Consider the following 16,011-nt stretch of genomic DNA (forward strand, 5'->3'; position numbering starts at 1 on the left):
TTGGCCAAAAATGAAGCCAATCAAGATTACACGATGCTTTGAAATACCTGTCCTGGATGATCAAGTGGTTTGAAGATGGCTGGAAACAAGGCACGGAACAAGTGCAATGAGAGGACCCGAGGACAGACCAGCAGAGAATGCTTCACTGATTTCAAACAAAGTCCAGCAAAGAATGAGATTTGGAGATGTACATTTAGTGATTAGGGAATGAGATCAATACATGAATGTTGGATGCAACGGCGCTAATATCATGTTACAATAAGGCATGGGTTGTGAAAAATGATGTTACTTTAGAGTAATCTCAAGAGTGTATATACATGACCATACTAGACAGGCAGCGAGGCTACCACCGAAGAGTAAATACCCAAGCATATGCATATATACAATCTAGGTCTCCAACATTATCTATGATATTTTATGTCCATTAAATTTATCTGAACAGCTTATCAGAAGCATTCTCCCCACGGTTTAGAATTTCCAAGGAAGCCCCAACTCATAAAATACCCATTGGAACAACATATATCCAAAGAGGCTTTAATAAATTTAGTCCTACATCGGCTATGCACAAAATTAATCTTGGATACTTATATAAAACCAAAGAATCTAAATGACATCTTCCAACTAGTTTTTTTGGGATGATTTCCTAATTTATAACAATTAGTGCAAACCCGACTCATGGCCCATAGCAACGGCTCTAATCATGGCATTTTTTATTAGATTTATGGTATTCGTTATTTGATTTGAATGGATTTGGATGCTTTACCTTGGCAAGGACGCCAAAGCTTCAACTAGGTAAATATATGAGGAGCCGTGAGGGTGTGTATTTAATCTTATATCGACTATGCACGTGATAGATTTCTAGTACTTATACAATACTAAGAAACCATAATAATATCTTCTGCTAGCTTTCTTAGGTGAGGTTTTAGGTTATTACAAAATGAATTTAGATTTTTAGCTTGGCAAGAATGCTAGAAAGCGTTTGTTTAGTCACACGTCAGCTACGCACCAGATTTTTGATACTTATATTGTGAGATACGGGCTGAAGTCGGCAGGGGTTGCCGACTTCAGTCTTGTTCCTCTTTTGAGAAGAGCGGAACAGAGGATCGCGAATCGCGATCCTCTCCGACTCTTTTGGGGACGATCGGGGCGAGGGCGCCGCAGGTATCCCGCGGCACCCCCCCTCCAACTAATCCGCGGCCGATCGCGGCCGCAGATTTCGCTCGGCCGCCGCGATCTTCGCGGCGGAGAGCTGTTACGAGGGGGGTGATAAAAACACCCCCATCGCCTCCAAGCCCTCCTCCCTACCCTCTAAGCCTTCTCCTCTTCCTCTCCTCCCTATCCACTCCCTCTCCTTCCTCTGCTCCCGCTTTCCAAGTCGCCGGTGAGCCGCCTCGGCCAACCACCACCACCACCCGAGCCTCCCCTGTTTCGAGATCTCCTTCCTCTTCGAAAAGCACCATCGCCGCCGCTGCTTAACACCGGATCGAGCCTCCCTTAGCCGAGATCCACCGCCTTCGTCGACCGCCGGTGAGCTTCCCTCCTCCTTGCCTTCGTCTTTTGCCAAATAACATGATATTTTTCTCTATTTTTGCCTCAAACCGAGACCCTTCTCGGTTCTTCCTCGACGCCGGTCGCCGCAGCGGCCGGCTGGCCGTCGACCGAACGACAGCCCCTGGCCACCCAGGCCGGCCACCCAGCCAGCCCTCTCCTGTCTCCGCTCTCCCCTCTCCTCTCTCCCTTCTCTCGGTTTCCATCTCCTCTGTCCATGGGGAGTTTGACGAAGATGAAGGCCCATCGTGGGCCGAACTGGGCCAATTTAGGCCCGGTTAACCGTGGGCTCAAATTGGGCCCAGACCTGAATCCAAAATTTGAAATCCGAACCCGAACTCGAACCCAAACCCGGAACCCGAAATCCGAAACCTGAAACCCGAAACCCAAAATCCGAACCCGTTTGGCCAATAAATAGAATTTTACAGTTAAACCCTTGACAGTATATTATTTCACAAAAGAGCCTTCTGCAATTTATGTTTGTTCCCTATAAGAAAGATTATTACATAAGGGTCCCCAAATATATTTGATTGATCCCTCCACTAAAGTTTTATTATAGAACAATATCCTGTAATTAAGTATTAGTCCCTACAATGAATTGTGTTGCATAAATATCCATTAGAGACCAACTTTGGGGGCCCTATTGGGCCGAGTCTATGCGGGCCCACTGGGCCGTGTCCGATGTGGGCCTTATTGGGCCATGTTCATTATAGACCAACTCTAGGCCCTGTTGGGCCGTACCCAGTAGTATTATTTCTGGATTTTGCTTAGCTCTGAAATTAACAAGAAATTAATTAAATTTAAATAGGTGAACCTGATCCGCCTGTCTGAAGTAGGGATTAAGCGAGAAGAGGTAAGTAACTTAATGCTTCAAAGTGCATTTTCGAAATTATTTGGTAAAATAATTATTAGTGGATTAAATTTCAAAATATGTTTTGTATGTAGTAAAATGGGTCTGGCATGTTAAATTTTATTTGAAAATTATGTTATATGCTTTGAAATCCATAAACTATGACTGGGTAATTTATGAAATCCATTATATATATATATATATATATGCATTCTCAGCATTGCTATGATCTGTTCTGTTCTGTTCTGGTCCTGCCAATGGGGATTATACGTTGGATCTGTCGACTTATAATATGTGAGAAACCGGTTTCGACACCGCGCCACCAATGACTAGAATAGTGGATTTGGACACCGGCTGCCATCGGTAGGTAAATATAGTGGATTTGGCACTTTTGTGCAACACCGGTTGCTATCGGTAGATAAAAATAGTAGATTTGGCACTTTTGTGCAACACCGGCTGCCATCGGTGGAGAAAAATAGTGGATTTGGCATCTTGTGCAACCCATGCCACTGGGTTACGTGGCCGTAGTCTATCATGTTGACATTATGGTATCAGAGTTTTTGAAAAAATGATAATAAATTTTAAAAACAGTAAAACAATGTTATTTATGATTTATTCCAGACATTATCCTGTATTTTGATCTGATATGCTCTGACCCTACTTTGGGGTATTTTGTTGCTTACTGGGCTAGTGTAGCTCATTATTTTATTTTCTCTGTTTTTCAGATCCAGAGGCTTGATCGCACGGGATTGGGGAGTGCGTTAGTTTTTCCGATGATTCCATCAGTTATTAGCATTCTAATTAGATTGATTAGAGTATTTGAGTTACGTCAGCAAATGTTATTTTGAAATTTTGTAAGACTGCTTTTGAATGACTTTAATTATTTATGTCAATTTTAAGCATCTGTGATTTATCCTCAAATAGGTTTGAACATTTGTATTTGCTCCGATATGTTCCGATGCCTTGCACGCCTGTGCGGCCCGCCATGCGGGCGTGCGGCATCTGCCGCGCCTCGGGCTCGAGGCGTGACAGATTTGGTGGTATCAGAGCTCAGGTTTAAGATCACTAGGGATCATAAGAGAAACAGTAATATTTGAGCCTAAGTTTTAGGATTCCTAGGATTCGTCGGAAAGGTTGAGAGATGGTTAGGAACTAAACAAGGGGATAATGTTTATTTGTTTTGCTAACTATTTCGTATTATTCTGTTTGGATGATTTTATGACATTTATATATTTTCACTGAATTAGAATGCCGCCTCACCGTGTTCGTAGCCTAAATCAGATGGTTGGGGGCTCTCGAGGAAGAGTCCCTACTAACCAAGTGGGCGAGGCATCGCAAAGCTCAGGGCCCAAGGTCAATCAACATTGTCTCCAGAAGCTGTCGCCGGAAATCAAACCCGGGTGCTCGAACTGATTGAGGAGGTCATTGGGTTAGTACCCAACAGAGGCAACAACCTCAACAACCAATCCAGCAAGCCATTGATCCTCTTGAGCAAAGAAGGAGTATAGCAGAATTCAAGAGAATGACACCTTCGGCTTTTAAAGGCACCACTAGTCCTCAAGAGGCCGAAGCTTGGATAGATGAAATGGAGAAAGCCTTCAGGGCAATGGAGTGCACCGATGAAGAGAAGGTCAGATTTGCCACCTATATGCTTCAGGACCGAGCTCATCATTGGTGGATGTCTGTGGAGCGCACATTGGCACCTGAGCAGGAGGCACTTACCTGGCAGAGATTCTGCACAGCATTCTACTCCAAGTATTTTCCCTCCAGTTGCCTGAGGGAGCTGGAGAGGGAATTTCTAAATCTATCTCAAGAAACTATGAGCGTGGATGAGTATGAGGCAGAGTTTGACAAGTTAGCTCGGTTTGCTCCCACCCTTGTCATAGATGCAAAGTCCCGGATGAGGAGATTTGAAGAAGGATTGAAGCCACACTTACGTCGGGGTTTGGCCGCAGTGCACTCAACAAACTATGATGACCTGGTAGATCGAGCCAAGAATATGGAAATTGTCTGGAAGGAAACACAAGATTCAAAAGGTAGAATACAAAATAAGAGGAGTAGAGATGATGATACTCAGAGTGGACAGAATTCTAGCAGGACAGCAAAATCTCATAATAGGTCTGGGCAATCAGAAAAGCAGGAATCTTATGGAGAGACTATTCAACAAGACCAGTCTAAATGTGAAGCATGTTGATGAGAGCACAAAAGTGCGATCTACACATCATTTAAATTAGTATTATTGCTAACAAAAAAATGATAAAAGTGCTGCATTAATATTATATTTTTGTGGGGTGCAGGTGATCGTAAATCAAAGTTATTGCGCATCGGGTCCAAAAATATGCAGGGGTCAGTCCCAGTTGCACACTAGAAGGAGCATTAGCCGACTAGGTGCAGCCACATCCAGCAGCAGCATGTCCTCTCCATTTCGTGCGTCCATTTGAAGGAATCCCGCAGGCGTCCGTGATTCACCCTCCATGTCACAGGTCCCAGCATCCCGTGATTTCTACATTGTCCTGCGATCAGCTTCTCCCGATAGAGCCCTCGTGCAGCCCATCCACTTCTCCCAGCGCGTGTGATCAGCTCCCAGCCGTCCACGCCGTCACCTTGGCATCATACGAATCTCAGCGTCCCGAGCCCAACATTCGGCCGTCCTTGGCGATTCCACCACGTCCCAGCTTCCTTCAAGCATCCAACCGTGATCCCAGGACCCGTGAAGCATTGCAGCCGTCTGCAAGTATCTCCAGATTTCATCCATCCGAGTCCGCTCCTCCCACGAAGCATCCTCCGCGTCCAGATCTCAAGCATTGGATTCCCCAGCGATTTCAGCTCTCCCGAGATCCCAGCTTCTGTGACCAGCATCCCAGATTCCGCCTCATCCGCGAAGCTCCCAGCGTCCGCATGCAGCTCATCAAATCCCGCGATGCATGCCAAAGCTTCCACGCTCCAGCTCCTCTCAGATCCCACGCGTTCCAAGCTTCCACATTCACAGAGCATCTTAGCGGCCTCATGCGATCAGCCTTTCAGCGATCCGTCCGTGCCTCCTTCCGATTCGTCCGCATCCCAGCTCTTCTCGGATCTCCTATCTCCCATGCATCTCAGCTCTTGCAATCCAGCCGTCCCTCCACGTCCGAAGATGATCAGCATCCCAGGATCCGTGATCAGCTCCCATCCCGCGTTTGGCCTTCTCGCATCCGGGATACTCGGCATCTCCACATATCCTGTGGGATCAGGGATCCATCGCAGCTTATAGGAGGGCTCCCTCGGCTGAAACGGGGGGAGGAGTTCATTCGAAAAAACAGAGAGGCCCTTTGCGAGATTCAAAGGAAAAAAAAAACAGAGCCACTCCCATTCGGTAGAAATAGAGGATGAGCCATTAGAAAAGAAAAAAAGAAATAAAGAAGAGATACTCTGTTTCGGGCCAAAGAAAAGAAAAAAATGGAAGGGGGACTAATTTGTAAAATGAGTGGCTGATTTCTTAGGTGAAGGGTGATGGAGGAACCTTTGATGTATTGCTTTCTTTGAAGTAAATTCTGAACCTTTGCTCTTATTGATTTATATTTTTGATGTGTTATGGGTTCTTGCATAACTATTTTATAGATAGATTTTTAATGGTTTATGTTTATTGGTACATGGACTGCTTTAGTATTTGATTTGTCGTTGATGTAATAGGCACGATGAATGCTTAGAAATAGAGTTCATATGTCCATAAAATATATTTCATATTTTGACCTATTCTACTCTTACATCCTTAATCAAGAATCGCAGGATTTATTCTTGAATGCAATATTATCAAGGGGGATTCCGGATCCCTAACCATTTCTATTTGATTGAACTTTGTTCATTGATCTATTATTCTCTATTTTTAATTTCTGAAAATCAAAACATCATCTTAATCCACATATTTATTCAACTGAAAATTATATCTAAAAATTACGCTAATAACATGTGGAGGTGCCCATAAGACAGAACTCTGTGGATGATTATCTGGAGCATGTTTCAAATGTGGCCAACAGGGTCATAAGATAGCAGAGTGCCCTCGCAATCGGCAAGTATCACAATCAAATCAGAGGCCCCAAGCTATAGGGACCCAACAAGTACAAGCTTCTCCTGCTCCAGTTCAGTTAGCTCAGCCTTCTTCTCCTTAGAATCAGCAAGAGGAGAGGCCACGCACACAGGGTCGTATTTATGCACTGACTCAGTAGGATGCTCAGGCATCTAACACTATGGTGTCAGGTACACTACCAGTTGCTTCTGTCTATGCTCATACGTTGTTTGATTCTGGTGCTACACATTCATTTTGTCATCGATATTTGTGCGAAAACATAACCTACCTTGTGTGCCGTTAGAGTATGATTTGCATGTTAGCACCCCTGCCAGGAGTGGGATGATTGGTAATCAGGTCTGCAAGACTTGTCCAGTTCAGATAATAGGTAGAGACTTGCCTGCTGATTTGATAGTTGTAGATATGCATGACTTTGACATAACTCTTGGAATGGACTGATTAGCGTCATATTTTGCTACCATTAACTGCCATGAAAAATGGGTAAACTTTCAGATCCTAGGAGACATTGAATTCAGCTTCCTAGGTAGTGGTACATATACTTCTTCTCGAGTTGTCTCTGCTATGCAAATTAAGTAGCTACTCAGAAAAAAAAGTATGGCGTATACTACCACAGTAGTTGACACCGGACATATCAAAGATTGGAAGATATTCCAATAGTAAATAAGTACCCATATCCATTGCTTTCGATAGGGAAACTCAGTTTGCGTTATGTGGGCCCCTTCGAAATTCTAAAAAGAGTTGGACCTATTGCATACAAACTGACACTTCCACTATCACTATCTGGAGTTCATAATGTGTTTTATGTTTCCATATTAAAGAAGTATGTTCCAGATATGATCCATGTGGTAGAAATGGCTCCTTTGCAGCTTAGAGAAAATTGGACATGTCCTGAGCAGCTTGTATGTGTGGTGGATAGAAAGGAACAAGTATTGAGAAGGCGCACGATTCCTTATGTTAAGATCTAGTAAAGCAATCACTCGGAACGTGAGGCTACGTGAGAACTGGAGGACGAGATGAAGAAAAAATATCCGAAACTTTTTGCAAGCTAAGGTATGTTAAATTTCGAGAACGAAATTTTTCTAAGGGGGAGAGAATATGAGATACGGGCTGAAGTCGGCAGGGGTTGCCGACTTCAGTCCCTTTCCTCTTTTGGGAAGAGCAGAATAGAGGATCGCGAATCGCGATCCTCTCCGGCTCTTTTGGGGACGATCGGGGCGAGGGCGCCGCAGGTATCCCGTGGCACCCCCCCTCCAGCTAATCTGCGGCCAATCCATGGACGCGGATTTTGCTCTGCCACCACGATCTTCGCGGCGGAGAGCCGTTATGAGGGGGGTGATAAACCCCCCCCATCGCCTCCAAGCCCTCCTCCCTACCCTCTAAGCCTTCTCCTCTTCCTCTCCTCCCTCTCCTCTCCGTCTCCTTCCTCTGCTCCCGCTTTCCAAGTCGCCAGTGAGCCGCCTCGGCCAACCACCACCACCACCCGAGCCTCCCCTGTTTCGAGATCTCCTTCCTCTTCGGAAAGCGCCATCGTCGCCGCCGCTTGACACCGGATCGAGCCTCCCTTAGCCGAGATCCACCGCCTTCGTCGACCGCCGGTGAGCTTCCCTCCTCCTTGCCTTTGTCTTTTGCCAAATAACGTGATATTTTTCTCTGTTTTTGCCCCAAACCGAGACCCTTCTCGGTTCTTCCTCGACGCTGGTCGCCGCAGCGGACGGCTGGCCGTCGACCGAGCGACAGCCCCTGGCCACCCAGGCCGGCCAGCCAGCCAGCCCTCTCCCATCTCCCCTCTCCCCTCTCCCTCTCCCTTCTCTCGGATTCCATCTCCCCTGTCCATGGGGGAGTTTGGGGAAGATGAAGGCCCATCGTGGGCCGAATAGGCCCAATTTAGGCCTGGTTCACTATGGGCTCAAATTGGGCCCAGACCTGAATCCAAAATTTGAAACCCGAACCCGAAACCCGAAATCCGAAACTCGAACCCCGGAACCCAAAATTCGAACCCGTTTAGCCAATAAATAGAATTTTACAGTTAAGCCCTTGACAGTATATTATTTCACAAAAGAGCCTTCTGCAATTTATGTTTGTTCCCTATAAGAAAGATTATTATATAAGGGTCCCCAAATATATTTGATTGGTCCCTCCACTAAAGTTTTATTATAGAACAGTACCCTATAATTAAGTATTAGTCCCTACACTGAATTGTGTTGCATAAATAATCCATTAGAGACCAACTTTGGAAGCCCTATTGGGCCGAGTCTATGCGGGCCCACTGGGCCGTGTCCGATGTGGGCCCTATTGGGCCATGTTCATTATAGACCAACTCTAGGCCCTGTTGGGCCGTGCTCAGTAGTATTTTTTCTAGATTTTGCTTAGCTCTGAAATTAACAAGGAATTAATTAAATTTAAACAGGTGAACCTGATCCGCCTATCTGAAGTAGGGATTAAGCGAGAAGAGGTAAGTAACTTAATGCTTCAAAGTGCATTTTCGAAATTATTTGGTAAAATAATTATTAGTGGATTAAATTTCGAAATATGTTTTGTATGTAGTAAAATGGGTCTGGCATATTAAATTTTATTTGAAAATTATGTTATATGCTTTGAAATCTATAAACTATGACTGGGTAATTTATGAAATCCATTATATATATATATATATATGCATTCTCAGCATTGCTATGATCTGTTCTGTTCTGTTCTGGCCCTGCTAATGGGAATTATACGTTGGACCTGTCGACTTGTAATATGTGAGAAATTGGTTTCGACACCGCACCACCGGTGACTAGAATAGTGGATTTGGACACCGGCTGCCATCGGTGGGTAAATATAGTGGATTTGGCACTTTTGTGCAACACCGGTTGCCATCGGTGGATAAAAATAGTGGATTTGGCACTTTTGTGCAACACCGGCTGCCATCGGTGGATAAAAATAGTGGATTTGGCACCTTGTGCAACCCATGCCACTGGGTTACGTGGCCGTAGTCTATCATGTTGAGATTATGGTATCAGAGTTTTTAAAAAAATGATAATAAGTTTTGAAAACAGTAAAACGATGTTATTTATGATTTATTCTAGTCATTATCCTGTATTTTGATTTGATATGCTCTGACCCCACTTTGGGGTATTTTGTTGCTTACTGGGCTAGTGTAGCTCATTATTTTATTTTTTCTGTTTTTCAGATCCGGAGGCTTGATCGCACGGGATTGGGGAGTGCGTTAGATTTTTCGATGATTCCATCAGTTATTAGCATTCTAGTTAGATTGATTAGAGTATTTGAGTTACGTCAACAAATATTATTTTGAAATTTTGTAAGACTGCTTTTGAATGACTTTAATTATTTATGTCAATTTTAAGCATCTGTGATTTACCCTCAAATAGGTTTGAACATTTGTATTTGCTCCGATATGTTCCGATACCTTGCACACCTGTGCGGCCCGCCGTGCGAGCGTGCGGCGTCTGCCGCACCTCGGGCTCGGGGCGTGACATATATAGTATAAAGAAATCCAAATAATTGCTTCACTTAGCCTTTTTAAGTAAGGCTCTGAATTGTTATAGAAATAGTGTCAGAGTGGACTTGGCTCATGGCTCATGTAGACTAGAGGACATTACAACATGAGTCCATATAGGCTGACCACAGGCTAATCATAGTATTTGTGATCGGATTTATGATACTTGCGAATAGATTGGAATAAATTTAGACCCTTATTCTAGCAAGGACATCAAAGTTTAAACAAGAGAGAAGGGGTACATAGGATCCATATGGGATTGTGGTGTCCCGCATTTGCTATAAATTGGGTAGATCCTGCATACTTATACAAAGCTAAGAAACTAAATTATATTTTTTGGCTAGTCTTTGTTGATAAGGTCTATGTAGGTTCATGTAAACTAGCGCATACTGCAAAACGAGCCTATTTGGATTGACCACATGCTGATTGTGATGTTTATAATTGGATTTGTAGTACTTGTGAATATATTTACATCGTTTTGCTTGTCGTGAGGGCATGCATTTACTCCCATATTGGCCATGTATAAGATAGATTTTGGATACTTATGTAGAGCTGAAAAACCCAAATCATGCCTTCTTAGCCTTTTCGAATGATATCCTAGGTGGTTACAGTTATCTTATGAATAATTTGAAATTTTAAGCAAATTTTCTGGATGGATGCACAGCTTTTATATGGTTCTCTAAAAACACCATCATGTCCTTTTTGCTGTGCTTCATGTCCTTTTTGTAGTGCTTTATCAATGTGTATGTTGAACATTTTTTAACAGGAAACAAGTATTTTAGGTGACGGATGATAGTTTGGTATTCAAAAGTATTGCAAATGTCTACTTACAATTGAATTAGAAATTGAATGGCTTGTCCTTCCCCTTCACAAATTGTTTTCATTTGAAATAATCACAGATGAAGGGAATCATAGAGTTAACACCAAGCCTGTTTTGACAATAAGACTCCGAAAATTGCCTCATATTTATCTTTAATCTTTAATTTTCTAATATAGAATGGGCGAAGTTTTTCACTTCATATTTTGTCAGAAAAAAGAATTACTTCATATTTCTATCTTATAAACTAGGTATCTTTTTTCACTTAAATAAATGCATTCAACATAAACCAGGTTGCATACATCATTGACACAATTGTTGCGCTTGGTACTACACACTAGCGTATTTAACAGAATCATTGATGATAAACTTTTAAAAAAGAAACATTGATACTACGTTCATACGTTATTGAATTCTGCTGAGAACAGAGTCAACTTATTGTTGTCAAGCCATGACATATTTTTTCTTGGTAACATCAAGCCATGGCATACAATTGCTATAAAAGAATCAAATTCAGCTACAATGGATAAATGGCAATATTTTTATATGACTTGCATTATCATGATTATGAACTTTTATGGATAGAACATGCATTACTTTATGACCTGATTTGTGTATATCATCTATAAAATGTTTTATTTTAATCACTGCATTGGCATAATTGTACTTGATCCAATAAGATAGTACCTGGTTACTTACTGAGCTGTGTAGCTCATACCTTTTTATCTATTTTTTTCCTACAGATGATTAAGACCACTAGGAGCGGGGAGCTTGATGTTATTCAGGGTTGGGGTAATTGAAAATGTTATGTAATAATCAGATTTTAGAAGCTCTGTACTGTTCCAACTTCATGAACAATGTTATGATATTAGTAAATGAAACTATTTATTTTTATTATGAAATTTTATGTGGCTTCGTGTTATTGTGTGCATAAGATAGCAATAGCACGGCCGTGTCATGATCCGGATTTGGGGCGTGACAGTTACTTCTCCCATAGCAACTAAAGCCTGTAAAACAACAACAGATGGATAACTTCTTTTGTAACAAAATATAAAATATATAAAAAAATCTATCTCATCCTATTAAATTAAACTTTTGGGACAATTGGTGATTTTAAACATGGGATCAAAGCAGCGGTTCTGGGTTCGAACCCTGTCTCCGCACTCTTTAACCTCATTATTAAAAATTTTACATGTTGGGCTCACCCATTAAAGAAAACTCCGGCCCACATATGATGGCGAGTGAAAGAAAATATAAAATATATAAATTAATATACCTTATCCTATCAACTTAAGCTTTTGGGATAATTGGTGATTTTAACTGATTACCTACAATCACTTCATAAGCTAATCATGTTGGTAAGGAACATATTATTTTACCGGATTATTAGCAGCTACACCTCCATCAATAAGATTAAATTCCCTCACACTTCCATCTGAGTCTTTTGTTTGAAAGAAGTAAGATGGAAGGTAAGTAGGAGCTGCAGAAGTGCCAATGCAAATATCAGAAAGCAGAGCATCCAGAGAGCTGTTGTTCTTAACCTGTAAGATAAGAAGGAAGCCAGAGAGATTTTAACAATTGGAGCATCTCAAAGATATTAAAATTTGATAGAGTGGATTTAAAACAACTAACGGAAAAAGCAGAAGCATGAAACCAGTTATCTTTCTATCAACATTTCATTGGCATGATGGCACTTTGTCATTTATAGTTTACGCTAGTTAGCTCATGAGCAGACTTGTGGTTTTTGTCAGCACGTCTATTTTTTGAGAGAAATTTAAAAACATGTTTACGCCTTTACTTAATACTAATTTTCTTTTTGATGAAACTTACCCGAATTTATTAAAGAAAAAAGTTACAACATAAATGCAATTTTTAGTATCAGAATACATTGCTTTTAAGGTAAAACATCTCAAAAGCAAACATGAAAGACTAACTGCTAAACTACTCTAGGAGTCCATATCTAATTTGCTCCATGGCTCGCCAAAACTCTGGATTCCATTCTTTTTAGATAACAGCAACCGGCTTTGAACAACTTTGGAGCAATCCTGATTGTATTCCCCTTGAGGATGTATTATTTGTTGAAATTTAATATTTTGGAAAAAAGCTAGATGGGAGGTTATATATATATATATATATATATATATGTCTAAGGCTTATATAGGTAATCAAGATCTTTCTAGTACGTTAGATCTCATCCAAAAAGACAAGTCAGAAGATATTACTTGAATTCTTTGATTTTGTATAAATATTCAAAATTTTTCCGATTCATAAGTGTTATGGGACTAAAGACACGGGCTCTAACATACTCCATCTATTTAAGCTCTAAGATCCTTGCTAGGCTAAAAGATCCAAATCAAATCATAAATACAACAATTGGCTTGTTGTTAGCCCTCAAATGACCGGTGTCTTTTAATCTACGTGGATTATGGATCAGGTCTATTTTGATACTATTTATAATGATGCAAGATATTACCCAAAAAGATTAGAAAGAGAGCATTATTTAGATTCTTTAGCTTTATATAACTACCCTAAACTTCCCCTGTGCACAATCTATGTATGACTAAACACATGCTAGCACAAAGTCTCGCATATATTTTTTTAAATATTTAAAAATTAGAACTATAATTGAATTATATAATTTACAATTTCTCTTTCATTTAAATATTTTGATGTTTTATCTAAATTTTACGTCCACAACTACAGATGATAAGGAAAAAAGAGAAAAAAAAAAGGAAGAACCTTGCGCTGTTATCCACAACTACAATATAATAGTTCATATTTCATTTTCTCAAAAGAATAATAATTCACGAAAAGAAAAAAGAGCTTACGATGTTCATAGCACTGAAGTTTTTCGGTGTCAAAAACGTGCAAGAGAACCACAGAGAGAGAGAGAGAGAGAGAGAGAGAGAGAGAGAGAGAGAGGGAGGGAGGGAGACCTCGTAGGAGGAGAATATGGTCGGCTGGAGCCGCTTGATATCGAATGTTGGGATGACCACATTGATCAATGTCTGACGAAGCTTGGTATTCCCTAGTTTTCTCCGCACAATCTCATGAAGGTATTTGCCATTATACCGGGGCCCTGAGATAGCTCTTAGTATCTTTGCTGCTTGGCCTAATGGCCCTCTAAGAATTTCAAGAAAAAAGAAAGGAGAGAAAACCGATCATTTCAAGAAATAGTTCCTTTAAGCTTTCAAGTGTGTCCGAAGTTACCCAAAATTACGCGATATGATTACTGACCCGCATTGTGGGAAGATCTTGGGGGAATGTTTCACGTAAAAGTCCTTGATGTCCTTTGCAGCGAACATGGGGCGATTTTCTTCGTTTGGTGCAGTCAACATGGCCGTCACAAGACCCCCAGTGCTTGTCCCGGCAATCACATCAAAGTAGTCTGCAAGTCTAGCATCTTCGCCATCCAGTTTCTTCTCAAAACGCATGAAAAAAAGAAAATTATATTAGAAATGAGATATCTAACTGATCTCACCACGAAAAAACAGATATAGAGAGATGGTACAAGCAGCTAAGGAGAATGATCACTTTCTATTTGATTTCTTAACATGATTCTTTGCTATGTGCTGTTGATATTGAAGAACAATTCCTTGAACAATATCTTTATACCAACGTTTGACAATTGGTTGGTAATATATGATCCACTAACTTCTGTCAGGATAATGAATCATGAAATTTTCTTTTTTTAACAATTGTAGGTAAAACGTACTATGTTGAATGTTAGGTGAGTTTGCATGAAATTTAGTTGAGATGTCAGACAGGAATCTACTTGTGGATTGTGACGAGGAAGGTTATAATTTGATTTATTTTGTCCATCAGAATCTTGTTTTCCCTCCCTTTTTGTAAGGAAAAAAATCAATCAAAATATTTTAGAGAGAACTGTTAGTTAATTATAATGAGACAATTTGGCAGAAAAAGAATAAAAGGTGGAAAATGATGGATAAAGAACGTGTTACTGAAAATAGATCTTGAATTCTCAAGTTTATGGAAAACACACAATTTACATGTTGGATTATAAAAAGAAATTTCAACCATTTACAGTTTTCTATGCATTTATAAGCATCGAAGAAGCAAAAAAGCCATATGATACCGGTGCATATTAGCTCCGCTAGCTAAAAGATTTCTCACTTAAGCTGCAAACTGAGCAATCATTATGTCAAGAATAAAAATTCTAATAAGTGAAAATAATCTCCTGAGAACTAATTTTTTGTTTTGACACTGTTCAAAATATGCTTTTGTAACGAAGAGGACATTAAGAAAAACTTTGGCTGGAAGTTAGAAAAATTAGAAATGTTCTCAATTTTTAATAAGGAAAATCACTGCTTGAAAAAGATGATCTGTATAACATGTTTGACTGATCTATGAATATCATAGAAGTATCTTCGGCATGCATAAGATTTTGTAAACTAGAAAAATATAATCATAAAACAAAAAAACTATAGAAAAAATTAGGAAAACTGCCTCTAAAATCTAACACTAGCATAACAAATGGATAACTAGATCTAAGAAACAAAGAAAGTAGAAAATAAGAAAGAAATGATGAATCAGCAACAATTATCTAATTATTAGGTGTATCTTAATTTCTAGGAAACTGAAGATTTAATAAAATTATCTATGAGCATTTATATGGTTAATACCTGAAGTTCTGATTCTAGAAATGTAAGAATAGTTGCAGGGATGATTCCTTTAATTCCTCCTCCATCAATGCTGAGAATAGTGATTAGGTTTCCATAGGTTGGGGCCTGTATCTGACTGATGGATTTTGATTTTTGCATGATTGTTGAGCAGTTGCTGATCAACAATAAGGGAACTACTTTGGGGACACAAAAGTTTTAAGTGATCCAAGTAGGGATAGGTAGAAGTTTAAATAGACTTCGGCATACATGAGAAGGTTCGTAATATTCTTCTTCGGAGTGCTAGTCCAACATCGAAGATGATATACGTACTTTGACATTTTGAAATCAGCATGTGGCTGATATGACAAGCCGCCGTTGAATGATTCAATACGCGAAGGTGGCTCGTCAAAGGACGTATCATGATTGATTGCATAGAATAGAACAGTTGGATTAACTCTTTTAGAGAATTGTTGGTGAGAGAAACGATATTGATTGTTAGGTGGCTTTGTTGTGCTGAATTCTAAAATCTTTCAATAGTTGACCAAAAAAGAATTAAGAATGATTCCAAATGAGGGCATAAATACAAATTACAATTGAAAGAAGCCCTTTTAT

The 16,011-nt window shown here is 40.4% G+C and overlaps 1 protein-coding gene across 1 annotated transcript; it reads right to left on the reverse strand.

Moving 5' to 3' along the window:
* Positions 1 to 8,699: 8,699 nt before the first annotated feature.
* LOC149753177 (patatin-like protein 2) lies at positions 8,700 to 15,752 on the reverse strand. Its single transcript, XM_089924322.1, has 5 exons — positions 15,421 to 15,752; positions 14,015 to 14,196; positions 13,714 to 13,900; positions 12,157 to 12,318; positions 8,700 to 11,784 (listed from the first exon to the last, which is right to left on the reverse strand). Exons 1-5 carry the CDS (start codon positions 15,556 to 15,558, stop codon positions 11,659 to 11,661), a joined length of 795 nt encoding a protein of 264 aa, XP_089780448.1. The 5' UTR covers positions 15,559 to 15,752; the 3' UTR covers positions 8,700 to 11,658.
* Between the last annotated feature and the right edge of the window lie 259 nt (positions 15,753 to 16,011).

This window comes from Phoenix dactylifera, chromosome 7 (assembly GCF_051530095.1).
Source record: "Phoenix dactylifera cultivar Ajwa chromosome 7, Ajwa_hap1_PhDact_Kaust_v1.1, whole genome shotgun sequence".
In the NCBI taxonomy this organism is placed as follows: Eukaryota; Viridiplantae; Streptophyta; class Magnoliopsida; order Arecales; family Arecaceae; genus Phoenix; species Phoenix dactylifera.